At 42.8% G+C, this 25724-nt stretch overlaps 2 protein-coding genes across 5 annotated transcripts; one reads left to right on the forward strand and one right to left on the reverse strand.

Annotated features, from left to right (window-relative positions):
- Positions 1-12881: 12881 nt before the first annotated feature.
- Positions 12882-16572, forward strand: LOC119364097. 2 transcript variants are annotated; one of them, XM_037629502.1, is made up of 5 exons: positions 12882-13209; positions 14723-14829; positions 15709-15822; positions 16012-16095; positions 16194-16572. In XM_037629502.1, exons 1-5 carry the CDS (start codon positions 13002-13004, stop codon positions 16248-16250), a joined length of 570 nt encoding a protein of 189 aa, XP_037485399.1. In that variant the 5' UTR covers positions 12882-13001; the 3' UTR covers positions 16251-16572. The 2 variants fall into 2 exon arrangements, with proteins under 2 accessions (XP_037485399.1, XP_037485400.1); XM_037629503.1 differs by having other exon boundaries at positions 12885-13209; positions 14726-14829.
- A 150-nt stretch (positions 16573-16722) lies between these two features.
- On the reverse strand, positions 16723-20919 carry LOC119364096 (2,3-dimethylmalate lyase-like). 3 transcript variants are annotated; one of them, XR_005174658.1, is made up of 6 exons: positions 20635-20917; positions 19675-19886; positions 18563-18844; positions 17774-17896; positions 17092-17352; positions 16723-17018 (listed from the first exon to the last, which is right to left on the reverse strand). XR_005174658.1 is itself a non-coding variant. In XM_037629501.1 (6 exons), the coding sequence occupies exons 1-6, from the start codon at positions 20819-20821 to the stop codon at positions 17008-17010; spliced, it is 903 nt and encodes a 300-aa protein (XP_037485398.1). In that variant the 5' UTR covers positions 20822-20919; the 3' UTR covers positions 16723-17007. The 3 variants fall into 3 exon arrangements, 2 of the variants coding, with proteins under 2 accessions (XP_037485398.1, XP_037485397.1); XM_037629501.1 differs by having other exon boundaries at positions 17202-17289; positions 20635-20919; XM_037629500.1 differs by having other exon boundaries at positions 17202-17352; positions 20635-20915.
- Between the last annotated feature and the right edge of the window lie 4805 nt (positions 20920-25724).

Here is a 25724-nt window from a genome sequence, read left to right on the forward strand (position 1 = left end):
TTCACTTAGATTATTTTGAGATTCGTTAATAGCATGGTAATTTTCTTAATGTTAATATACTTAGTGTTCAAGATATGTGAAACTTTCTTTTGAGTGCGTTGAATACTAAAATAAGTCTGATGCTTGATAATTGTTTTGAGATATGGAGGTAATAATATCAAAGTCATGCTAGTTGAGTAATTGTGAATTTGAGAAATACTTGTGTTGAAGTTGGTAAATCCCGTAGCATGCACGTATGGTTAAAGTTGTGTAACAAATTTGAAGCATGAAGTGTACCTGGCTTGTGCATCCTTATGAGTGGCGGTCGGGGACGAGCAATGGTCTTTTCCTACCAATCTATCCCCCTAGGAGCATGCGCGTAGTACTTGATTTTTGATGACTTCTAAATTTTTGCAATAAGTATATGAGTTCTTTTGACTAATGTTGAGTCCATGGATTATACCCACTTTTACCTTTCCGCCATTGCTAGCCTCTTTGGTACCGTGCATTGCCCTTTCTCACATTCAGAGTTGGCGCAAACTTTGCCGGTGCATCCAAACTCCATGATACGATACGCTCTATCACACATAAACCTCCCTATATCTTCCTCAAAACAGCCACCATACCTACCTATTATGGCATTTCCATAGCCATTCCGAGATATATTGCCATGCAACTTTCCACCGTTCCGTTCATCATTATTATGACATACATTACTTTTGTCATATTGCCATTGCATGATCATGTAGTTGACATCGTATTTGTGGCAAAGCCACCATGCATTATTTTTCATACATGTCACTCTTGATTCATTGCACCATCCCGGTACACCATCGGAGGCATTCATATAGAGTCATACCTTGTTCTAGTTTCGAGTTGTAATCCTCATGTTGTAATCACTAGAAGTGTGATGATCATCATTATTAGAGCATTGCCCAAATAAAAAAAAGAAAGGGAAAAAAAAGGAAGTCCCCCAAAAAAAAGGCAATGCTACTATCTCTTTTTCCACACTTGTGCTTCAAAGTAGCACCATGTTCTTCATGTAGTGAGTCTCATATTTTGTGCTTCAAAGTAGCACCTCGTTCTTCATGTAGTGAATCTCATATATTGTGCTTCAAAGTGGCACCATGCTTTTCATATAGTGAGTCTCATAAGTTGTCTTTTTCATACTAGTGGGAATTTTTCATTATAGAACTTGGCTTGTATATTCCTACGATGGGCTTTCTCAAATGCCCTAGGTCTTCATGAACAAGCAAGTTGGATGCACACCCACTAGTTTTATTTTGTTGAGCATTCATAGCTCTAGTGCATCCGTTGCATGGCAATCCCTACTCCTCATGTTGACATCAATTGATGGGCATCTCCATAGCCCGTTGATTATCCTCGTCAATGTGAGACTTTCTCCTTTTTTGTCTTCTCCACACAATCCCCATCATCATATTCTATTCCACCCATAGTGCTATATCCATGGCTCACGCTCATGTATTGCGTGAAGGTTGAAAAAGTTTGAGATTATTTAAGTATGAAACAATTGCTTGGCTTGTCATCGGGGGTATAGAAGTTGGGAACATCTTTGTGTGACGAAAATGAAGCACAGCCTAACTATATGATTTTGTAGGGATGAACTTTCTTTGGCCATGTTATTTTGAGATGACATAATTATTTTGATTAGTGTGCTTGAAGTATTATTATTTTTATGTCAATATGAACTTTTGTCTTGAATCTTTCGGATCTGAATATTCATATCATAATTAAGAAGATTTACATTGAAATTATGCCAAAGTATCACTCCGCATCAAAAATTCTCTTTTTATCATTTACCTACTCGAGGACGAGCAGGAATTAAGCTTGGGGATGCCTGATACGTCCTCAACGTATCTATAATTTTTTATTGCTCCATGCTACTTTATCTATTGTTTTGGACTATAATGGGCTTTATTTTCCACTTTTATATTATTTTTGGGACTAACCTATTAACCGGAGGCCCAGCCCAGAATTGCTGTTTTTTGCCTATTTCAGTGTTTTGAAGAAACGGAATATCAAACGGAGTCCAAACGGAATGAAACCTTCGGAAACGTGATCTTCTCACCGAACGTGATCCAGGAGACTTGGACCCTACTCCAAGAAGTGCCAGAGGCGGTCACGAGGGTGGGGGCGCGCCCTCCCCCTGGGCGCGCCCCCCTACCTCGTGGGCCCCCTGACGCTCCACCGACGTACTCCTTCCTCCTATATATACCTACGTACCCCCAACAGATCGGGGACGGAGCCAAAAACCTAATTCCACCGCCGTGACTTCCTGTATCCACGAAATCCCATCTTGGGGCCTGTTCCAGAGCTCCGCCGGAGGGGGCATCCACCACGGAGGGCTTCTACATCATCACCATAGCCCCTCCGATGAAGTGTGAGTAGTTTACTTCAGACCTTCGGGTCCATAGTTAGTAGCTAGATGGCTTCTTCTCTCTTTTTGGATCTCAATACAATGTTCTCCCCCTCTCTCGTGGAGATCTATTCGATGTAATCTTCTTTTTGCGGTGTGTTTATTGAGACCGATGAATTGTGGGTTTATGATCCAGCTTATCTATGGAGAATATTTGATTCTTCTCTGAATTCTTTTATGTATGATTGAGTTATCTTTGCAAGTCTCTTCGAATTATCCGTTTGGTTTGGCTAACTAGATTGGTAGTTCTTGCAATGGGAGAAGTGCTTAGCTTTGGGTTCAATCTTGCGGTGACCTTACCCAGTGACAGAAAGGGTTGCAAGGCACGTATTGTATTGTTGCCATCGAGGATAACAAGATGGGGTATTTATCATATTGCATGAATTTATTCCTCTACATCATGTCATCTTGCTTAAGGCGTTACTCTATTTTTAACTTAATACTCTAGATGCATGCTGGATAGCGGTCGATGAGTGGAGTAATAGTAGTAGATGCAGAATCGTTTCGGTCTACTTGTCATGGACGTGATGCCTATATACATGATCATTGCCTAGATAACCTCATAACTATGCTCAATTCTGTCAATTGCTCAACAGTAATTTGTTCACCCACCGTAGAATACTTATGCTCTTGAGAGAAGCCACTAGTGAAACCTATGGCCCCGGGTCTATTCTCATCATATCAATCTCCATCACTTTATTTACTTGATTTTGCTTTTACTTTTTACTTTGCATCTTTATACCAAAAATACCAAAAATATTATCTCTATCCGATCTCACCCTCGTAAGTGACCATGAAGGGATTGACAACCCCTAAGCGTTGGTTGCGAGTAGCTATCGTTTTGTGCAGGTACGAGGGACTTGCGTGTGGTCTCCTACTAGATTGATACCTTGGTTCTCAAAAACTAAGGGAAATACTTACGCTACTGTGCTGCATCATCCTCTCCTCTTCGGAGAAATCCAACGCAAACTCGAGACGTAGCAGGGTGCAAAGAGGATGTGTACATGTTGGTTCCACCCTAGCCTTACCAAAGCGGACCCCCTCTTGATAGTACGGTGACTCCTACGAAACAAGTCCACCAAAACAGAAACGAAAGAGCTACACCGTCTTTGATTAAAACTCCGAAGGGAAGGAATCGTCTCATGCCAAAGGATGAATCTCTGAAATGCTCAAAGCACACGATTAGTCCGCAAACGTGTTGTCATCAATCACCGAAACTTCATAGAGAGAGATATGCCTTAACACTATGTCCTCGTGGGAGGGGCCGAGATTGCTTCTAGACGGATTATCATGTGGAGGGTTAGGGTTGTTGTTGCCATTGGCACCGTTGTCATTACCGTTAGTGCCATTTCAATTGTCGTTGGCACGTGGCCATGACTATCATCACTACCTCTTCCAGTGTTACCGTAGTTGGGCGTGTCCACCATATATATGTTGTAGGTCAAGGTCGCTTCCATCTGCCAGAAGGCGTGGTTGCTATTGGCGGGCTGTTAGTGGATTCACCGACTTCCTCTTCCATGTCCTCGGTCTCGTCGGTGGCACCTTCGAGGACGTGGTTAGGTTTTCGATGTTAGCAACAAGATGGGTGGTGGTGGGCCAAAAAATCCGACCTCTTCCTAGACTCCTAGATCCGATCCGACACCGAGGTCGGGTCCTTCAACGTTGTGGGCTTTTAAAACTGATCCAAGGTTTCATTTAGAAGAAGTTTCTCACGCTCTTCCTAACCTCGGCCTGATGCGAAGATAGGAGGGGTGCTTCGAGGTCTGATCTAACATTGGCCTTGGAAAAGAATCCAAATGTTCCTCCCGACCTTGATCAAAAATCACGACCAGGAGAAACATCTCCGAGATCTGATCTGACATTGTCCTCGTGCTCAGCCATAACCTGATCTAACATCTAGGCCATGGGGAGCGGCTTCAGGATTAGATCTGAGGTCGAACCCGAGAGAAGATTCTCTCATTCATCCTGACCCTTATCTAACATTGGGATTGGGTCAAGTGGCTCGCGCTGCTACTCGGCTTGGCACAACGCCTAGTTTATGAAGATCAGCTCAACACTGCAATCCATTGTGCACTTCATGTTGCAGAACCTGATGGTCCGGCCCAGAGCAAGTGACTCAACTTGGCTAAGGTGGCCATACGAGTTGGCGACGCCATCGAAGGCGAACATCTGGTTGGGAACAAAGGTGGCTCTGGCCCCGACGCGCTCGTTGATCTTGACTCCCGTCGATCCACGATGATCACCAACAAGACTTGCATGGGTCATCATTGACGGAGTTAAATCTGGCAGATGTCGAGGTAGGGGATCCTAAGCTAGATGTCTTGGAACGAGGGTAACAAGGACACAACGTTTAACCCAGGTTTGAGCTCTGCGATAAGATGATACCCTATGTCTTGCTCTGATTGAATTATTATGTTGGGGTGTACAACGTACAGGTAATCCACCGTGAGATTGTGGTGTGTTGTCTACGAGCCAGACCCCTTGATTTATATAGGTACCGGGGGGTCCTATGATTACAGGATCCTAGTCGTATAGGGAGGCAGAGTCCTCCAGGGATCTGTCATCTTGGAATATACATCAAGTCATCCGGTTCTCCCTTGTAATCATCATGGGCTGTCCTAACTAGCTCAGGGCGAAACAAACATGGGGCCCTCAGTCCGGCTCACTAGGCCGGGGTCATCAAGCACACATGCATGTAGTCATATGATTGTGCAAAGTTTCAAGAAGTGGTTTTATGGTTAGAGCTTAATTGCTGCATGCATGCAACTTTTGGTATAACTTGCAAAGAGTGTATGTCCTCACCCACCCCACCTATCATATATTTTTCTATTATCTTTTGAATCGAGAGTCTAATTTATATTACGTTTCCAATAATTGTGTTCCCTCTGACTAGGGCTTCGAAATAAGATCAATTTTGAATACATTTGACACATTTTTAAATTTTGCTAAGTTTTAACAGTTGAAACTTTTAAATAAAACTTAAAACCATGTGGGGTCCAACATTTTGACAAGTTTTTAAAAACTTCCAAAAGTTTCAACTAGTAAAACTTGATAGAACGATTGATAAGTTTGTAAAACTTAGTACTACGATTAACATGTTTTAATATCTGTAACTTGGTAAGGTTGAAAAAAAATGTCTAAATGTATTCAAAATTTGTCTTATTCGAAAGACTCATTTCAACAAACACAAATATGATAATGAAACATAATTTGAACTTTTGGTTCAAAAAATACAATAGATTCAATTTTAAGATAAAACTAAAAAATATGAGAGGTGGGGTAGGTGATGCATGCAACTCTGCCAAAAGTTGGCATAGATGGATCGCAGTGCAGCTATTAAGGGTTAATGACATAAACTAGTGCACCAATCTTGACGAAAATGGATGGCGCATGCATGCCCCGACAAGTTTCCGTAATATATATACCCTAAACATTCTAACTTTAGTTAATTCCAGATTTTCTACCACATTTCTTGGGCGCCCAAAATATCTACCTATTTCCTTACTAATTTCTCAATGACTGTTTTGGGGCAAATTAATTCCATTTTCTGCCCTACCAAGCCCGCCATAAGCGCTAACATGGCACAGATTGGTCGCACTGTTTGTTGATCGTTAAGTTGGACGGAGGGCCCACCCGTCAGCATGGTCATCGCTCTCGGACCTTCTTCTCTTTGAGGGCATTACATCAAACACCTCAGGTGCATAGGCATAGGTGGTGGTCGGACGATAGGGAAGGCCGTCGGAGCATCATGGGGTGGCCAACGCAACCGCACGAAGAGCAGCGAGACGACGACGAAGTGGCCTTGTCCTGTTAGCTGGTGCGTCGATGCGTTACCACCTCGCCGTGGATTGGGTGGGGCAACGGGAGGGTGGGCATGGCCATGCGGGGCAGCGGCGACCGGGAGGGGTGGGATGGCTGCATGTCCTCGTCTCCACCTTCCACCAGCAGGAGATGGTGAGTGTCAGCACCGGCCGGAGCAGCTCGGGTCCTGGCGCCGCCGTCTCGGCAAATGTCGAATTTCGGGTTCCACAAACCCTTGAGAGGTTCGAACTCTGGGGTGCGTGCGGAGAACTCAACCTCCCCAGTATGCCTACTCACCAATCTCACAGCCTAGCGCGTCGAGCTCGAAGGAAAGGGGACACATCAGTTTACCCATGTTCGGGCCACCTTGTGGTGCAAAACCCTACTCCTGCTTTGTGGTGGATTTGCCTCGTGGGGCTAAGGACAAACTAGTACAGTGGCGAACAACCTCAGGAGGTGTGTTCTTGAGCTCAAATAAGCTGGTGTGGGTGGAATGGATGCGGTCGACTTGATCTCTCGTCTCCATGGTGGCTAGGTCCTATTTATAGTGGCCTTGGTCCTCTTTTCAAACGAATCCGGGAAGGGATCCCACAACGGCCAAATTTTAAGAGAGACAACTAGTACATCTTATCTGACTAAAGTGGTCTTCGCCTGCAAAAGCCTCTGGTCGTGACGCCGTGGTGGGCTCGGCGATGACCTCCGTCCTGTCGTCCTGGCGGTCTTGGTCTTGCTACACGAGAATGGAAACCTTTGGCCGCTTCCTCGGGACTTCATGCCTGCTGCTTGTCTCCTTTGCACCGAAGAGGAAACTGATACACTACGCCCGCTGGCCCCCGTCTGGCCTCGATCGGCATGACTCACGTCACTCGAACCTCACGAGGTGAGCCTTGCATAGAAATCTCCGCTCCTCGGGAGGCAGCCTGAGGAGGTTGATCCCTTTGAAGGTCTTGGTGTCGTCCGCCTCGCGAGGCTTGGCCCCTCGCGAGGGTCTTGAGTTGTCGATGCCGAAGCTGGGTCATACCAGACCGTCGATGGAGCCACGCCGCGGACCGCAGGCAGACAAGTATGGATACCCCGTATCCACAACGCGGACAACAACCCACATGAGCAACACAAGTGGTGGGTGGCCTCGTGCCTGTCGCTGGAGGAAAGTTGACAACAAAAAATAGTAGAGTATGCGCTGACGGCATGCTGCGGCGGCGGCAACCCATGGCAGCTGGTGCATGCGTCATATAGTGTCATGTGGATGTGACCAACGGGGCCGGGTATGTTAGCACTGAATTAATTTGCCCTAAATCGGTCATTAGTATTTATTGAAAGAATTAGTAAGAAAATAGATAGATTTTTGAAGCGCCCAAGAAATGGGGTAGCAAATCCAGAATTGAAAATGTGGTGGCTTTTTAGTGTTCCCGGCGAAATCGATCAAAGCAAAGATCGGTTGGCTGTTACGCGTGCGTGTTGAGAAAGGTATGCATGATTACCATATAGATCAAGTCGATCAAGATGTGCATGAGCACTATAGAGATCAAGTCAATCAAACATGCCACGTACGTGTATTGGTTCGGCTAGCTTAGCGTTGTCTCATCGTCGTTCGTCCATCGGCGCTGGGACTGGGCCAACAAGCTGGACAGAGTTATGGAGGATAACTGAGAGTAGCACGCAAAATCAGACTTTTATGCAGTAGCTTTTGCTGCCTGCGTCATGGTAAAAAGGAGAGAGAAATTAGCAAGTGTAAAGATAAAAAGATTGCACAAGATCCAACAAGTGCATCCAAGTGCTACATGGAGTGTGTGGGTTTGCTTTATGCGGGAGAAAAGGCTGGGAGACATGGAGCATGTCAGGGCAGAGGCAGAGGCAGAGGCTGCCCACCATGTATGCATGCATGTAATGTGAACTCTACCTTAGGTCAGCTTTTTTTGGTCCTTGTGCTTTCCACTCACTAGTAATACTACAAAAAATACTTACTCCAAATCCAAATGATAATGCTACGTACTATCTAATCATCCACGTCTCGAGGATCACATGTGTGGTGTGAGCAGGGCAAATAAAGACCAACTCCTTTAGGGCAATGATCTATGCATGATGGCAACATCAACCATCTTCAGCAACCCTAGCAGAAGAGAAGGAGAAGCATTGGCTACCATGCCCGCATCATCGACCTCTTAAGCCAAAAAGGAGTTTGCCCACTTCCATCTTGGAGTGTTTACCTCCTTCCCTTTTTCTTTCACCTCACCTTTTGCTTTTGCCTCTTTCAGGGAAATCACTGCTTCAAAGGCACCGCTTTGGGCACATGCACATCAAAATTTCTGTATGGGTTCGTGTGCACGGTGATGTGTTGTCAATGTTTGAGGGGTTCAGGCTGAGCTACTCATGCCATACAAAAGGATCGGGAGTCGCTGACCTTACACTGTCTCAGGCTTTTCGTGTGTATCTCTCAACCTAGCTAGAACTGTCCGTGGGTAGTAGGCAGCATCTGTCAAATATGGCTCGTCATATATCGCATTGGGCAGTCCGCTCCGGACGCAGTGCAGTCGCAGTGCTATACAAATGTGAAGGGGAGCGACTGTACTAAAAATAAATAGTTAGAGTACAAAATATTACATAGACCTTTCTAGCCCACATGAAGCTAGCCGGGCTTTCCTGGATGAGCAGAGATGTGAGGATATACCACGAATATCCCGGAATAAAATGATCCTCTTATTGCAGGATTCACGGAGAAAGGGACCAAGAAAACGGTTCTCTAGGTGAAAAATGATAAATCTCTTGTTCATGATGATTTCCTGAATGAATTTAATTAGATTTTTGGGGTGTCATCAAGGTGAACTTATGGCGCTTTTTGTTGATTTTTACGAATCCAGTTTACCAGTTTGTAGCTTGAATTTTTGGGTGACAATAGTGCACACAAAACAGGATTTTGTCCCGCTTTATATATAGAGCAAACCATCACATTCATATAGTAAATTCAATTACAAGAAAAATAAAGATAAGTTAACTGGGAAACAACACAAACATGCCCTACAAAGAAGAAAAGAAAGCCACTAAGTGAACGAGAGATCAATGGCCAAGAGGCGGAGCAAGGTGGAGCCCTGCCGCAATCAGAGCATCCATCATGTCGCCTAACAGATTTTTGTCCCGTTATCTAGAAAGCGGGTGTCAGTGTTACAAAAAGACCCAAAATTTGAATATCAAATTAGTGGCCCGCCGCAAAAAGACCCTCTCAAGAACCATCTTGGTATGAATTATCCAAAGGGGGGCACGCCTATACCTCGCTCGACGCGAGCTCAATGGTATTCACGCCTCAAGCAACGCCAAACTGGGCCGGCCCAGGCGCGCCAGAGTCCATTTCCTCAGTTTTTCTTTTTCATTTTTAACCTTTTTAACTTTTGTTTATACTTACAAATATTGTAAATGTATATATTACAAAAATATACTTTAGATAAATTGTTCAAAAATGTTGATCATGCATCTGAAAAGGATTAAATGTGTTTAGAAAAAAAATACAATATGTATAAAAAAGTACAATGAGTACGGAAAAAGTAGACAATAAGTTTTAAAAACCTTTTAATAATTTATTTGAGAAATGTTAAACATGTATATAAAAAACATTCATGATATATAAAAAAATGTCTAATGTTTTTGGAAAAGAGTAGATATTAAAAATATATGTTTTTTTATAAAATATTAACCGTGTACAATTTTTTTTATGATGTATACCCAAAATGTAGAACATGTATTAAAAAAATTAAACATAAACTTTAAAAAATGTTGATCGTGTATGAAAAAAAGTTAATCATCTATTTCAAAAATATTAAATGGGTACAAAAAATAATTCCTGATGTATACGAAAGATGTAGAATGTGTAAGAAACAAAATGAGCATAAAAACATAAATTTCAAAAAAAATGATGATTGTGTATAAAACGAAGTATTAATCACACACTTAAAAGAATTAAACTTCTATTAAAAATGATCCTGATATATGACAAAATATACAATCCGCTTGAAAAAAGTAATCATCAAACATTAATTTTTTTAAATTGTAATAATGTATTTAAAAAATATTAAACATGTACAAAAAAACATGTTCCTATTGTATACTTAAAATGTACAAACGTGTATGAAAAATATAGACATGTATTGACGAAAAAACAAAGAAAAACCATGAAAACTGAAGAAACAAAAGAAAGAAATGAAATAAACACCACATAAACAAAGAAAACCGTGAAAATCCTTCAGGAAATGAAGAAAAATAAAATAATAAAACAGAACAAAGAAAAACAAATAAAATTGATGAAAACTAAGAAAGAAACAAAAAAACAGAGAAAAATAAATAAAAAGGAAATAAAAAACCAAAGAAAGGAACAAAAAATCGAAGAGAAAAGGGAAACAAGAAAACTGAAGAAAAAAACATTGCAAACAATAAAAGTGAGGAAAAACCATAAGAAAACAAAAAAGAAAGAAAAAGAAAACAAGAAAAAATGGTGAATAGATAAAAAATACAAAAAACAGGCCAAAACCGGAGAAGAAACCCACATAAATGAAACTGAAACCGAACGAAACTCTGTGAACCTGAACGAAACCCCTGAATTGAAAAAAAAATAGTGGAAATGGGCTGGCCGAGTGGTGGAAGTGTGGGGGGCGAAGCTTTAGGTGAGAAGGAAGGAGCAGTCGCGCTAAGCGAGATATAGCTCCCGCAGTCCAAAGTGCACAGGTCATTGCCCGAACACTATCCAGAAAAGGCAATGCCTCCTCCTCATATGGTTGGCCTGGGTTCTCAGAAACTGCGAGGGCCGAGGAAACCAAAATCATTAGGTGTGAGTAGATAGCAAATATATTCATGAACAACGCAGAGTGGAGATCTGCGCTCATGAAAGCCAAAAGAGGATCCCATCTCCATTGTTTACGGAGACAAAGAGCCCAAGTTGAATCTCATGTTTGATCCGTTCAATTAACTTCCAAAATCAGAACCCCTTCCTACCCTCATAAGCGAGCACAAACGACCCTTACAGGTACTTTGTTTGATAAGCTACAGCCACAACCCACCATCCTCCTTGAGAATTTCTCAAACTCATCTCAACATAAGGGCCACATTCATGCGATGGGAGGTGAGAATAAATAGAGCCCCCCCGGGTCCTTAAGCAAGCAGATATCCGCCTACTTGACCATATGGTATTTTTGGTGCCCGTTCACCGCATGCTAGAGGAAGTGTGACAGATCCTTGTCAAAGGAGTTGTGCACCCTAGGCCTACAAGACACACAGGGCTATGTAGCACATTCGAGTAAGTATCCCAAAATAGTGTATCCCAACAAAGAGCGGAGATGAGTGTTTTTTTTCGCACACAAGCTGTCATAGGTCTTGAGTGAATTAACTGTTTTGGTATCTGCAAGGATTAGTGCGGTGACGAAAGTGAATTAACTGTTTTGGTATCTGCAAGGATTAGTGCGGTGACGGAAACAAGTAACTAGAAGTTGGAATGAAGTAAATAGAATAAAAGTAAAACACTGAAAGTAAATTGTCGGTTTGTTTGTGTTAGAGAGGTTAGGCACGAGAAAAATTCGGATCATGTTATACATTGTATGTGCCAGTGCAACGACAATACTAGTTGCCTTTTTATGTATTTCTACCTCTTTGATTATATGTTCAATAGATGCTTCACCACTGAACACTTGAACTCCTCCATGCAGGGATTGCTCACCTTTATTGTCCTGTGCCAACTCTCACTACACATAAACAACTTGATAATCATTTATTAATTTGTTTTGAAAAAAACAATTATTTATTAAAAACACGAACATTTTTGGAATATTCCAATATTTTGAAATTCCTAACATTTCTTTTAAAAATACCTTTTCTTGGAATATATTTTTCAAAATGGAATATCAAAATTTTGAATATCTTTTTGAAAACATGAACACTTTGAAATCATATTTTTTTAAATGCGTTTTTTAAAACACAGACAAAATGAACATTTTGGAAAGTGTGAACATTTCTAGAAAAATGAATATTTAGAAATTTCAATATTGTTTAAAAATAAAGAAAATGAAAATTTTAAATTTCCAAGCATTTATTGAAAATTAAAAAAACATACTACCTCTTTCACAAATATAAGATGTTTTGGATATTTTAATATGAACTACATATAGACTGAATCTAGTGAATAAACACTAGATTCATAAAAAAGTTAGAGCATCTTATATTAGTGAAGTTAGGGCTAACAGATAAAAACACACAAAAAACCTTCCAGAAGATTTCGAAACCAGGTCGCTTGCTCGTGTAAAAGGCTCAAAGTGGGCTGGCCGAGTTATCATCGCTTGGGTGTTCGCTTTGTGGCAGAGAATGGCCTTACTGGGCCAGTCTTCCATTACAGCGAGGTCCAGTCCCGTGTGGGCTGTACCTCAGGTGTGTCCCGATACTGGTCTGGGCCATCTTTATCATTCCATTGAGAAAAAAAACATAGTTTCTCATTTTTCGATCCTAAAAAAAAGGTTCTCATTTCTCAAACAAAAAAAAACATAGTTTCTAAAAGAAAAAACAGATTACTCCAGAGTTTTTTTTAGTTGGCACTCCAGAGTTGCTAAGTGACTTCTTAAAAAAAAACTAAATAACACGGAACGAAAAGTCGCAGAGAAAAAAGAAATGAAAGTTTTAAGCTCATCGGCCTTCCACGAAAATAGGAGTACTCCGGCTGCAGACGCAAACCCAAACCAAGCGAAAAATATCCACTGAATCTCTCTCGCTGCTCGCGGCCGCGGCGACCGGACTAAGGAAGGAATCGAAGGCGACGATGGCGTGCCGAGCCCTCGCGCTCCGCTCCTTGCTGCTCCCCGACCCCCTCCACCACCTGAGTCTCCGCGCCGCCGCGTCGGCCCAGGCGGCGCCGTTTCCTTGTCGCCGCCGCCGCCGCAACATCCGCTGCTGCTCCAGCTCCAGTGGGGGCGGGCCCGGGGAGCAGGGACAGCCGCCGCAGGAGGCCGTGCTCGAGGCCATATCAAGTGAGAGCTCCCCCCATGCCGCCCTTCTGTTCCTCTATCTTTTGCCTAGTTAATGGCTTGCTGGCTCGTGGTTGTCGTCGTTTCGGTGCTCACTGGTTCAAGATCGGAGTTGGAATGCCGTGGATTGTTTGTGTGATTGTTATATTCCCGGGGCTGATGGAACTAGACGACGATTGGGGGTTGTTCTTTGATGGAATTGGATGGATTCATCTCAGTGACTTGGTTTGATATGCTAACAATTCTCTGCCCTAGTTTTTCTAGTGGTTTACTTAATATTTACTTGCGACGAGAGAAAACGAGCATGCCTTCTAGAACATCTCTTTATTTATTAAATTAATTCTTGGCTTTTGCTGTGATAATTTCGGATGCATTCTTGATACATTGATAGTCTAAGTTACCCCACCATGCGATGCAGATAGAGTTATAACGTTAAGTTGTATGATATTTTCCACAAACAAGGATGTGCCAATACCATAAGCATATATGTATTTCAGTTGATAAAATAGATATAGTGTATGACTAAACAAGACCTATGCCTGGACAGTGGACAAAACAAATCAAAGTTTTACTTCACACTCACCACAGAACAGATCAGCAGGAGGCACATTGTTGGTGTACTATTTATTCCAGGAGAGGCGGCAGTGGCATGACACCCTCATATTCATCGGCGTCCTGGTTGAAGGGTGTGTGGTTGGAGGAAGAGCGCTGCCATCGGTTTGGCTTGAGTGCGAAGGTGGCGGCAGTAGCAGGTGGAACAATCGCTTAGTGTCGGGAGGGACGGAGGGAGGAGTCGGTGGCAGGAGGAGGGAGAAGGAGGCTGCATGGCCATGCTTGAGTGTGGAGGACGAGGAGACACCTGGTGGAGTCAAGCAAAGAGAAGAGCAGGACATATTATTTGTTTTAGGGGATTGGGTTGTTTGTGTGTTCCGATTTGAGCGATTTGGGGCCTTGAAGTTTCAAGGGTCTATCAGCAGGGCATCACTAAGAGTATCAGCAGGGTATTATGAAATTCTTACTTAGTTTGGAAATTTCAGTCCGCTGATACAGTACTGGGGCCGTATCAGGCACATATTACAATACGGTACAATGGTTTGTTATTTGTCATCCATGTGGTACCTCATGATAAAATGACTTAATTAAACACAAAAAGGAGGAAAACTTCATTAGTGAAATAGTGGCACTAGGAAAACTGCATGACAATCTATAGAATAATAAGATATAGAGGTTTACTGTCATTCCCAGATTATACAAGGGCATGGCTAGCACCAAAATCAAGTGGACGAGTTCAAATGACAGTGTCTTCTATCGATTAAGTCTATGAATGGTCACATTTTCAGTTTACATAATAGGCCACTGTATGTGGCTACATTGCATAATAGGATCACTGAGATCAGTCTTTTCCCTTGCTGTTTGCTTCTCAATGGTAATTTGCAGTGAGCCCACAGTTTTGTCTTGATTATGAGTTAGTAACGTTATACCTTGTTTTAATTCGTACAAAACTTTCCCTTTTAAGCAGAGGTGGCAAAGTCTAAAGGAAGGGTTGCACTCACAACAAATATGGTCATAGGTGGCACTGTTACAGATGATTCAAGTGATGAATGGCTTGTTCTGGATCAGAAGGTATTCTCTTAATATCCAACATCACATATTTTGTGTTATCGTTCAGTGCAGGATGACTTACAATAGCTTGACATGGGACAACTGGCCCCTGGAAAATTCTCTGCAATTATTTTCTACCGATATTTTGTTGAGATAACGTCCATAAATCTAAATTTTGTTTTATTTTGATGTCAATGTTGGATTCTAGGTTTTGCTCTTGGTATCATGAAATTGTATATTTGGGCAAGCCAGATTGACTTGTTACTGTATTACAGTCAGCATAGCCATGCTAGCCATGCATTTTCTACATGAGCAACTCATAATAATGAGTGCTCCATCATGAGACTGGAAAAGGTTCCTTCGCTGACCTGTTGGAGGAAGAAAGAAAGTTGAAGAGCGTCTCCCCCTTTGTCCTTTTTCAGTGTTTTTTTATAAGATCTTTTTTAATGGAAGAAAAGAGAAATCATAGGTCCTTTTCGTCTCAACAGAGAAAGGATCATCTTGTCGGCTCATGCCATAAGGTGTTGGCTTAAGTCTCGCAACGAGGGCAACCCTTATCCGGCTGAAAGCCTTATTATCCGTAATAAGTTTTCTTTTTTGAGGCAAACCCGTAATAGTGGACAGAACTGAAGGTAACCTTGAGATTATACTTTATGGGGAAAGGGAAAAAATGGAGAATATCTTTAAAAACCCTAGACTGAATTTCACTAGGGTCCATGGTCTTATCAAACTCCAGTCGGACCTGTTCTGAAAAAGTCGATGCTAATTATGTAGAGACGTACAAGTGCATTGCTTTGGTTTATCGGTTTTTGGACTAGATTATTGAAGGAACAATATAAGGCCCAAAACCTTGGATCGTACTTCAGGCATCACTTAGTACTCTACCGTTTTACTTGACAGGTGAATACATATCCCACAGACAGAGGATTTACAGCAATTGGTACTGGAGGTGAAGATTTTGTCCATTCTATGGTTGATGCTGTTGAATCGGTTCTTCAAGAATCGATTCCAAAGGTTAGTGTATTAAACTGGTTCACACGTTCTGTTATGTTGGAATAATATGTATTACTAGCATACTTTAGGGGCTGTCTAATTTCACTGCTTAGATTATATCAATGCTTAACTTCGTCGAATATTTTGTTTTGCTATATTTCCTTAATATTTTTGTGACTCTTAATATAGATCTCAACTTGGTTTGTACAGGGCCAAGTAAGTCAGAAAATATCTTCTAGGGGAAAATATGTTTCTGTAAAAATTGGGCCAATACGTGTGGCTTCAAGTGAGCAGGTAACGCCCTGTTTTCCTATGATCAGATGTATTCTAGTCTGCAACCTAGATGTCGATTTGCAGATATTTTGTTTAATGAGACTTCGGTTGTTGTTCAGGTCCAGGCTGTATACCGTGCCATGAGAAGAGATAACAGGATGAAATACTTCTTATGAACTGCAATTACTCATTCCTGTTTAGTTCCTTCCATCTTGTAACACCGGCGTCCTGTTATATGTTTTGCTGTACTTGTAAGTGCTGTCTCAAATGGAAATATTGTGTTTGGTTTTCCGGTTCATCGGCTCCATGCGACATAAAGATCCCCCCTGCAGGCTGGAGCTTTTGTGAACTGATGAGGAAGAACATTGTGTGTTACTTTGGCCCAAATAGAAATTGCTCCATTTTTCAGACAGGCACTACAATGTAACAGCACGGTTTTCATTACACTATAGCGAACATGTTTACATAACGTTTAAAGATGCTTGTAGTTTTGGGATTTGTGGAAACGTCTATGAAATCTGTATACATTTCAGTTTAATGCTCCAAAATTGCCGATGCAAGTCTTGAGTCCTGCTGCCAAATAAATCTGTCATGCCGACAATTTTTTACTATTTTTCTTCGACTTACTACATACATTGGTGAGAAACATTTCTCAACAACTTCGAAGGTGGTTTATTTTGTTGAAATTGAAAATTAACACAAGGAATCCAGGTTTGCTGACACCAAAGCAGCATACATTTACAAACATTTTGTCACGCCGCCTCATTTACAAGTTGCTAAAATCGTCTGCCTCAAGATAAACGCGATTGCTCTGCCTCATTGCCCAGAGGTACAAATCTCAAATTCTCGAAAGCAAATGGATACTGATCGCTCAGTGGACACCTGGATCCCATTTCCATATGCCTCCTGAGAATTGAACAGGGCCGCTCCTTTCTACGGGTTACCTGTAAAATGCCGACAAAAAATTAGTCATTAAAAATCATGGATAACGTATTTCCATGTCCATGCACTGCTCACCACTTGGGGTTAACATGTCTACACTGAAGAGGGTTATGGAATAAACCATCAGGGCTTGCCAAGTCATGTCTACATTGAACAGGATAATGGTAGAAATCATCATGGCTCACCACTTGGCATCAATGGTTGGGCTTGAGGGACAGTGTACTGTTTATCTTCCTGGTAATAGCGGTTGAACCCTAGAGTATCCTTGATCTCCTGAAAAGATGGGAGGCTGGCAGGTGAGGGTACACCACCACCTTTTATGGCGAGTAGAGCATCCTGCATATCAAATATTCATGTGCTTTGAATAAAAAAGTAGCATTTCACACTCCAAATTGAACAGCTACCTATGGCAGTTACTGGCATTCACATGGTTGTAGAATATCTACATGCATTGAAAGATGCTATGGTCGTCCCTGATTTCCCCTTTGCGGTGCAGTATACAATTTGCATGCAGCTTCTCAATAAACAAGTTCTTGCACTTATGTTCTATGCAAAATTTCAAGGAACACGGTATACAACATGATAGATCTCTTAAGTTACTGGATAGAACTGGGATAGTTGTAAAAACATTGAAAATAATTCAAGGCAATATTAGAGGATGTTACCATCATGGCATCATGTATTTAAATTCGTCGGAAACTGAAAAGAGAACGCTGTATATAAATCATGGAACATGCTTCATATGTAAAGAACAAACCTCCATTGCACGCATTGCCACCCCAATTAGGGACAACGGGTAGACTACAAGGCTAAAACCAATCTCCTTGAGTTCAGCAGGGGTCAATATGGGAGTTTTACCACCACCTTCTAACATGTTTGCCTGCAGAACAAAGCACAGGGTATAATATCTGATGTCCTCATCTAAGTACTAGAGAGGGGGAAAAAACGAATTCACAGGCGAATTGAAAACAGAACGTTCAGAAGCAGACATCATTCGTACAGAAATATTAGCAAGAGAAGTAATCACAAGCATAAATGTAGTTAGAGCCACAGATGACACCATCCCTCCTACTCCTCTAGTTGTAAACATTTGCATACTTGGTAAATATAGGAAAATACTAAAACAAGTCATTTCTTGTTTGGGTATCCTAATCAAATTCATTGGCATACCAGAATGGATTGAAAGGTTAGCACCAAGCATATAAATAAGAACTTTGCTTTGGTACACCGCCCTAGAAAAGTTTACGGATTTTGATGCAGATTGAAGGTTGAGATTAGAAGGTACCCCTTCAATAAAAAAGGATAATAGTCATTTGTATCCAAAATCTACTCAATACGTTTGACCTGTAGGCTAATATGGCGATAGCCTTTTAAAGTAACTTTAAGATTCATGCAAACTTTTAAGGAGGAGGGAGGGGGTTGTTACCGAAGCAAAACTATATAAATCAAAATGTTATCCTAGGTGATCTCAATGGATGTGAGTACAATCATAACTCTTGAATGACTAACTCGAGTATGACGAACAAACACAGGTGGATCATCTTACCATCTTTGGTACCCCAGGTGCAACCGCACAGAATGCCTTCATCTCTTCTATTGAAGCAAGGGCATCAATAAATAGAACATCTGCTCCAGCATCAGCAAAAGCCTGAACTCTCCATAATGCTTCATCAAGAGAAACAGCTTGACGGGAATCTGTCCTCGCCACAATAACAATGTCAGAGGCACTCTCCTTCCTAGTGTCTATAGCAGCTTTTATGTGCATGACCGCTTCCTCCCTCGAGATGACTTTCCTTCCTTCAGTGTGTCCACATGCTTTTGGTGCCACCTTCAATATGTTATGCATCGTATCAATTAATGAAAATTTTAGAAGGCGGAAGATCAATTACACAAGTCTTCTGTTCATCTTTTTTGATATAGAAAGTAAGGAAACTCTGAAATAAAATGAAATCAATGTCTGCTTAAACACACAAAGATATAAAGAGAAGTATTTATCACTGGATCAAATGATTCATTTGGAATTCCAATGGCTGCAAATATCTTACAAAAGGAAATCAGCGCTACTCCAAAACATTACTTTCTTACCCTTCTGCCCTGCATTATGATATACGGTACTGAAGAGATTTTTGTGAAAACTATCTTACCTTGCACTATCCAAATATGCCCAAAAAAATTTGCATTGTAAGAATCATGTCCAATGAATGAGATTAAAGTTCTCAGTTCAATTTTTTTAAGGATGGATCCTACAAGTACATTCCCATAATTGAGCACCATGGAGTGGGAGTCTGAATCCTAATCACTCACTACCATCAGCCAGAAGAACACCTCCCGTTCATATGATGTAAAATAAACAATTATTTATATTTAGTTTTGTACACTCTAAAGACACACTGAATACCACATTAAAAAAACAAGGAACTGATAAATTGCTGCAGTTCTGGGGAACAACGTTTTTTTAATGCCTTAAGCCTAGCAACTTTTAGTAGAAAGAAATAAGATCGAAATTATTTCAGTTTCAAATTAAGGAGTTACAGCCTATTATGATAGACTCATAAGATTACTCACCAAAACATTCAAAATAATTACCGAATCTATCTGAAAAATAAGAGCAGTGACTTTGACAAGTGGAGGAGAAAATGTATGGAAATCTATGAGTACCTGATCTTCAAGCATGATTCCAGCCAACCCAGCATTAATATATCCTTTTACAGTTCTCTTGATGTTCATAGAATTTCCGTAACCATTGTCTCCATCACCAATCACGGGAACCGAAACTGCTTCGGTGATTAGACGCCCTTGATCAACCATTTCTCCATAGGAGATTAATCCAACATCTGGCAATCCAAGTCGTGAGGCAGAAACACAGAAACCTGAATGGAGAACATATATTAGGACTCCAATGCATGAAAAACCTTCAGCAAACACCAAAAGTTACTTTCACAGAACCCTGGAAAAGATCAGTATGTAAAAAGCCATTAAAATCTCTTAATTTCCATAGCGGTTTATTTCATCAACAAATCAGCATAACAGATATTAATAACTACATTTAAGGACACAAAGTTCTAGTTAAACACCAAAACAAGCAGCATTTACCGAGAACAAATACTTGGAAAAACATTTGCACTTTAACTTTCTGAGCTAGAATTGTTCTTTCATAGTTACTCTTCAAGTCGGCTCTGCGTCCAATTTTAATTATTTGCACAGCTATATACAATATTTGTCATGTGTCATGACAAGAAATTGCCAGCTTAACTATTGTTAGCAAAATGCAAGTTACGTCCAGATGAACTTTAATTCACATCTTTATTATGCTGGTAATCAAGGGTGATATATGGACTATCCCTCCTTCCAGTGAGCAAATAATTTCAACAATGGATAGGGTAATTCTCATCTTCCCAGGAGAATATGTCAAACCGTGAGTTAACTGGAACACTTGGGAGTGCACGGTTGGTTAGATCTACTACTACCGGGGTGACGAAGGACCTTTTATTCTCCAGCCGATCGTTCCAACAAAAACTTAAACCCCACAAGGGTTTTACTACAACGACCGCGCACGAACACAGCCGGGGGAACAAAGAACATGCGAGAAGCGTGAGAGGGAGCAAAGCGACCACGCACCGCCCATGAAGCAGATCGGGAACCCCGCGCGCTCGACAAGGCGGGCGCCGAGCGCGTCGAAGCAGCAGGGCGCCTGGTGGGCGCCTGGCGTCGCCAGGATCCGGCGGAGCGCCGCGGCAGGTGACTCCCCTGGGCGGATGCACCGGGCGCCTTCCTCGGGGGCGAAGTAAGGGGAGCGGGCTGCCATCGCTCCGCGGCGGCGGAGGATGCCGCGAGTGGGATCGGGTCGAGGAGGCGGAGGAGAAGGAAGCGCGAGGGGAAGTGTGTGTGGTTGGTGTGGCTCCGTCCGAGTCAACCTAGTCAACAAGTGACGCATCCATGGATCCCGTGATTTTTCCTTTTTATAATAATCCGCGACATTTCTTTCTAGATGAAAGGATCGAACCGATCCTAGGGGCGTGTTTGGTTACCGTCGCCTGCAGTATCTGCGTCTGGCTCTGAAAAACAATCTTATATGCGACATCTGCAAGTTGTTTGGTTGTGTGCATATGGACTTCCTGCATTAGGGAATCAATTTTGGCACGTTGTTTGGTTGCCTGCATTGTCTCGTCGCATACAACTACACACTGTTTGGTTGCCCGCATGGGGTATGATTAATAGCTAGCGCTTGCACTTAGCACACAGGGTTAAGAGCTAGCAGAGGAAGGAAGAGAAGAAATGCAGTGTGCGCCGCTGCGGTGGATAGTGGTCGTGACGTCGTGTCCGACATGACGAGCATGGAGTCGTGGGCGAGCGACCCGTCGGCAGCACGTCGAGCGACACCGTCAGCGAACTAGTTGCAGTGCTCACGCAAAGACAGTGGACAGAGGAGGAGAATGCAGTGCTCGCGCCATGGTATCGTCCGTGTAGTAGGATGAGAGAGTAGGCCGAGATGATCGATGCCGAAAACGACTCCAGTGTAGTGGGCGAGAGAGAGGAGGCCAAGATGATCGACCCCGTCGACAACGCGACAAACTGCAGTGTGTGCGCCATTGCAGCGTCAGTGCAGTAGGAGGACGACAGAGAGTAGGCCGAGATGAGTGACGCCAGAAACGACTCTAGTGTAGTAGGACGCGGGCAAGGAGATCAAGGGGAAGGGCGTCGGCGTCGAGAGGGACGAATAGGAGGGCTCTGAGCAGAGGACAGAGGAGCTCGACATGGCGGCGTGAGTACACTAGACTGCTGATAAAGGAGAGATGAAGCTACGATCGTCGAAACCAAAAACTTACAACACGAATGTTATAAAGAACTTCCGGCCGATGAAACTATGAACCGATCGCCTGAATGGAACCGTAGCATCGAGGTGCATCTTTTTCGTGTAAAGCTTACCTAGAATCGGAGCACTGTTGTGTAGATCAGAGGGACAAGGAAGAGAGGAGATTAGAGAGAAGCTTACTGGAGGTTGAAGAAGACCTCGCGTAATCACCTCGCATCCCTCCCGTCTCCACTCATGCAAGGGCCCGCTCGTTTGCGCTCGCCTCGGCCTGGCTCGCAAGAAACTGCCGATCTGAGTGTTTCCAGCTAGCCAGGCCCAGAGGTGCTTTAAGTTTTATGCTATGCAGGTCCAACAGTGTATGAAGTCAACCAAACAGCCCATTTCCTTCCCACGCGCGCCCGGTTGGGCCTCATCCAGGCACCCAAACACGCCATAGGTCTCGATCTTCATCCTGACTTTTGACTGGACAAAGGCATCAATCGGTTAAGACTACAAAAGTATAATGTAAAACTAAAGACGTGATTGAAAAACGGGGATGCAACCCCAAGACAGCAGATACATGACGCTAAGGAGGCTAAAATCTACAAAAAGGGTAGCCCCAGTGCATGTAGCTCCCGCTTGCGCAGGGTCTGGGGAAGGGTCCGACCACTTTGGGTCTATTGTACGCAACCTTTCCCTACATTTCTGCAAGAGGCTGTTTCCAGGACTTGAACCCGTGACCTCATGGTCACAAGGCAGCAGCTTTACCACTGCGCCAAGGCTCCCCTTCAGGCTAAAATCTACAACCAAAGAAGAAAAACAATACAACTTAAAGACCTAACATGGGCTAAAGGGGGTGCGTCAAAGGAAGAAGCTCGTCGTCGACGCACGGAAGGCAGAGTGGAGCTGCTCTCATCAGAGCGATCAAGAACACCTGAAACACATGGCAACCACTCCAACACACATGAGGACACAAATTGCATCCCACGCACGAGGAGCAAGGCGCAGACTCTAGCCAAAGGACCAGAGCACTTCACGAAGACACGTTGAGCAATGGGCAACAAAGCCACCAGGAGGGCCGAGCCACGCCAAGACCAATGACACACTTCCATCCACGCGACCAGTTCGCCGTAGAGGGGAACACTATCCCCTCTCGCCCAGGCCAAGGGCGTCGACCCACCGGACAAACCGGACCGCGCAGAGACGGAAGTGAAGCGGCTTGAGGAGAACACCAATCCTCCACGGCGGGGAGTCACCGCTGGAAGAAGGAACCGCCGCCAATAGGAACACCAAAAGCTTGTTGCATACTACCCTTGTTACCACAAACCCAAAACAACGCCTTCAAGAAGGAGGAGGTGTGGAAGCACCGCCACCTCCCAACCAAGGGTTGTGGATTTTCACCCGAGAGCAAGGAAGGAGGTGGGGAGGGAGATGGACCTCATAGTTTCCTTCAGTAAGGGGAGCGGCACCAGGAGCGTCATCGCCGATGTGGCCGCCGACGGCGGCCAAGTGGTTACCCCGATCTAGGGCTCTGCACCCTACCACCACGACCCTGACCACTGGATCCAGTCAGACAAGGCGTGGGAGAGGAAGAACACATGCCGAAGGAGGCGTCTTCACATCTAGAGCAGGACAACCACGGGGAGCCAACCACCAGCCGCTCAAATCCACCGCCAGCCCATTGCCCACATGACCGGGCAAAAGTGGCCCACCACACCGAAGGTCGCTGCCCCAAACCCTTTCCTCCTGCACAACGGCAGAGTGATCTAGAACCCCGTCGCCGCCCTCATCAGCGGTCGCGCAGGAAACCCTGCGACTGTCTTCGACGGCAGTGAGGAGGGGAGATCTGAAGGAGGGTGGCGGCGGATGAAGGGAGGGCGGCCCTAAGTCACCCTCGGGAGGGTGACACGAGGGGAGGATTGGATACTTGGATATGCACTCGAGGCTTCATCCGTGACATTTCTTCGGCCATGTCCAAAGACGCAGAAAATGTTGACTGGCACTGAGATGTCTGGTGGCCTAGAGTTGACACCCAACAATATTCACCCTCACAAATCTTTGTTTAGAGCCAAGAATTTTGGGCGATTTTTTAGGAGGTTGAACCAAGAGGGTACATGAGTGGAGTTTTTTTCAAGATTGACTTCCAAAAGTCCTATGACAAGGTTAAATGGTCGCCCCTTCATCAGCCCATAAGAATGAAAGGATTCTCCAATAAATGGTGCTAGTGGATCCAGAATTTTGTCAGTAGAGGTAGTGTGGCTGTCAAAATCGATAATGACATATGCCATTGCTTTCAGACAAAAAAAAGTCTATGTCAGGGTGACCCTATATCTCAAGTGTTATTTAATATTGTTGCTAACATGTTGGGTATTTTGATTGATCGGGTCAAACATGACGGTCAAACTGCAGGAGTAGTGTCACATCTTATGGATGGTGGCCTCTTTATTTTGCAATATGTTGATGATACTATTCTTTGTATGAAAGATGAACTGGATAAGGTTCCAAATGCAAAACTCTTGCTTTCAACATTTAAGCAAGTGTCGTGCCTCAAAATTAACTTTCATAAAAGTGAATTGTTCTGCCTTGGAGAAGCCAGTGAGCGCAACTGATTTACACTTACCTATTAGGTTGTGGAAAAGGCCAGTTTTTGATAAAATATTTGGAATTCTGATTCATTATTATCATCTCACTAATGGGAGTGGAAACATAAGGAGGAGCACTTAACAGTTGAGAAGTTGGAAAAAAATTGCTCTCTGTTGGAGGACGACGGTCTTGATCAATTTCCTCCTCACAAATATTGTTCTCTATATTCTTTGTTTTTTTAACTCCCAAAAGGGGTCTGGTGAAGACTGGACCATTCCAGATCCAGACTCTTTGGGCAAGAAGATAGCGAAAAGCAAAAGTGTTGGCTGGCCAAATGAAGTGTGGTTTGTAGGCAAAAGATCGAGGATGAACTTGACATTCATGACGTGCAGGTCAAGAATGATTTCTTAGTAAATGGTTGTTCGAACTTCAAACTACTTACTGAGGATGATGTTTGGCCAATCATGTTGCGCCATGAGTATTTAGGCCAAAAAGTTGTGTCTCTAGTCTATTAAAAACCAAATGCCTCACACTTTGGGGTTGGTCTAATGGCAACAAAGAAAGATTTTTTTCCATTTTAATGACCCGTAGTTTAAGAGAGCGGGGATTTTTTTCGATTGTGCTTTGCATTCATGCATATAGGTTGGGGTTATTATCAAGTTGCATCTCAAAACCAAATCAAACCTACATTCAAATTACTAAGTTAAATTTGCATTTCAAATAATTTGGACATGAGCTTTACTCTTATTTAGACTTTTGGGTTCAAATAATTCAATTAATATAAAAGGATTTAAGTGCATAATTTCCAATCAATTATGAATTGGAATTGCATTTAATATAGACTTTGAACAATAAAGAGAATTAAAGCTTTATCGATAATTGGATAAATATTAAAAATTTATATTACATATGAAACACGGAAATAATTAATAAAATAATATATTATTGTGTTACAAAAGAATTCAGGAAAGACAACCTAGGCTAAATTATCTATTCTTCCTCTACTATCCTAGCTAAGATCTTGATCTTCTTCTTCTTTTCTTCAAAACCTACAAACGTAAGCACTAGAGAGTGTTGGGTTAGGATTAGTATGTGGCATATCTCCTGTTAAGTGACAATTGATATGAGCCACTGTTCAGCATCAGAATAAAGCCATAAGTAGATATAGATCAAACCCAGCCGGCCAGGACCAAGTACCCAAGAAATTAGCCACCCAGCAGCTTACAAGATAGGCATCAAGGAGAGATTGACAACAGTAAGCAGCTACCGTCAACACCACCAGCACCGAAGACTCACGCAATGACAACACTAGCAACACACACAACAAGCACAC

The sequence above is a fragment of the Triticum dicoccoides genome, chromosome 2B, assembly GCF_002162155.2.
Source record: "Triticum dicoccoides isolate Atlit2015 ecotype Zavitan chromosome 2B, WEW_v2.0, whole genome shotgun sequence".
Classification (NCBI taxonomy): domain Eukaryota; kingdom Viridiplantae; phylum Streptophyta; class Magnoliopsida; order Poales; family Poaceae; genus Triticum; species Triticum dicoccoides.

What these genes read in the sequence shown, in the direction of transcription:
- LOC119364097 (XM_037629502.1), top strand. Translation starts at nt 13,002, where the DNA reads ATGGCGTGCCGAGCCCTCGCGCTCCGCTCCTTGCTGCTCCCCGACCCC. An exon ending in TTCAAGAATCGATTCCAAAG is followed by an intron (nt 15,823 to 16,011) that starts GTTAGTGTATTA and finishes TGGTTTGTACAG; the next exon opens with GGCCAAGTAAGTCAGAAAAT. An exon ending in GTGTGGCTTCAAGTGAGCAG is followed by an intron (nt 16,096 to 16,193) that starts GTAACGCCCTGT and finishes GTTGTTGTTCAG; the next exon opens with GTCCAGGCTGTATACCGTGC.
- LOC119364096 (XM_037629500.1), bottom strand. Translation starts at nt 20,821, where the DNA reads ATGGCAGCCCGCTCCCCTTACTTCGCCCCCGAGGAAGGCGCCCGGTGC. An exon ending in CCCGATCTGCTTCATGGGCG is followed by an intron (nt 19,887 to 20,634) that starts GTGCGTGGTCGC and finishes TTCTCCATTCAG; the next exon opens with GTTTCTGTGTTTCTGCCTCA. An exon ending in CACCTGGGGTACCAAAGATG is followed by an intron (nt 17,897 to 18,562) that starts GTAAGATGATCC and finishes TTTGTTCTGCAG; the next exon opens with GCAAACATGTTAGAAGGTGG.